Below are 352 nucleotides of genomic sequence, written 5' to 3'. Positions count from 1 at the left end.
CACAAGAAACAAACCCTAAACCCTAAACCCTAAACCCTAAACCCTAAACCCTAGACCCTAGGCACAGAGAGTTAAAGGGATTCAAGATTAGGGTTTAGGGTTTAGGGTTTAGGGTTTACAATTTGCCAGAAGACAGCTCCAAAAGAATAAACATCGATGTACTTCTTCTCCTCTCGTTGACTCAGCCCCAAACACACCTACAAACAAAACCCTAAACCCTAAACCCTAAACCCTAAACCCTAAACCCTAAACCCTAATCTTCAATTCCACTGGATTTGGTGTTTATCTTTCGCTTCTCCTTCTCAGCACGCGTCCAAAAGTTACGAGGGTTTGCTGCTGCTCTCTTTGCCAT

General features: G+C 43.5%; 1 protein-coding gene across 1 annotated transcript in view; it reads right to left on the bottom strand.

Annotated features, from left to right (window-relative positions):
- Window positions 1–101: 101 nt before the first annotated feature.
- Window positions 102–352, bottom strand: part of EMH_0067790 (uncharacterized protein) — a gene marked incomplete at both ends in the record, with an annotated part of 4469 nt that continues 4218 nt past the window's right edge. Inside the window, one exon of the mRNA XM_013498666.1 lies at window positions 102–197. Coding sequence (XP_013354120.1) covers window positions 102–197 — 96 coding nt within the window. The remainder of the gene's footprint in view (window positions 198–352) is intronic.

Source organism: Eimeria mitis, genomic scaffold (genome assembly GCF_000499745.2).
Source record: "Eimeria mitis Houghton genomic scaffold, Emh_scaff3610, whole genome shotgun sequence".
In the NCBI taxonomy this organism is placed as follows: domain Eukaryota; phylum Apicomplexa; class Conoidasida; order Eucoccidiorida; family Eimeriidae; genus Eimeria; species Eimeria mitis.
This window is presented reverse-complemented; position numbering and strand designations above follow the sequence as displayed.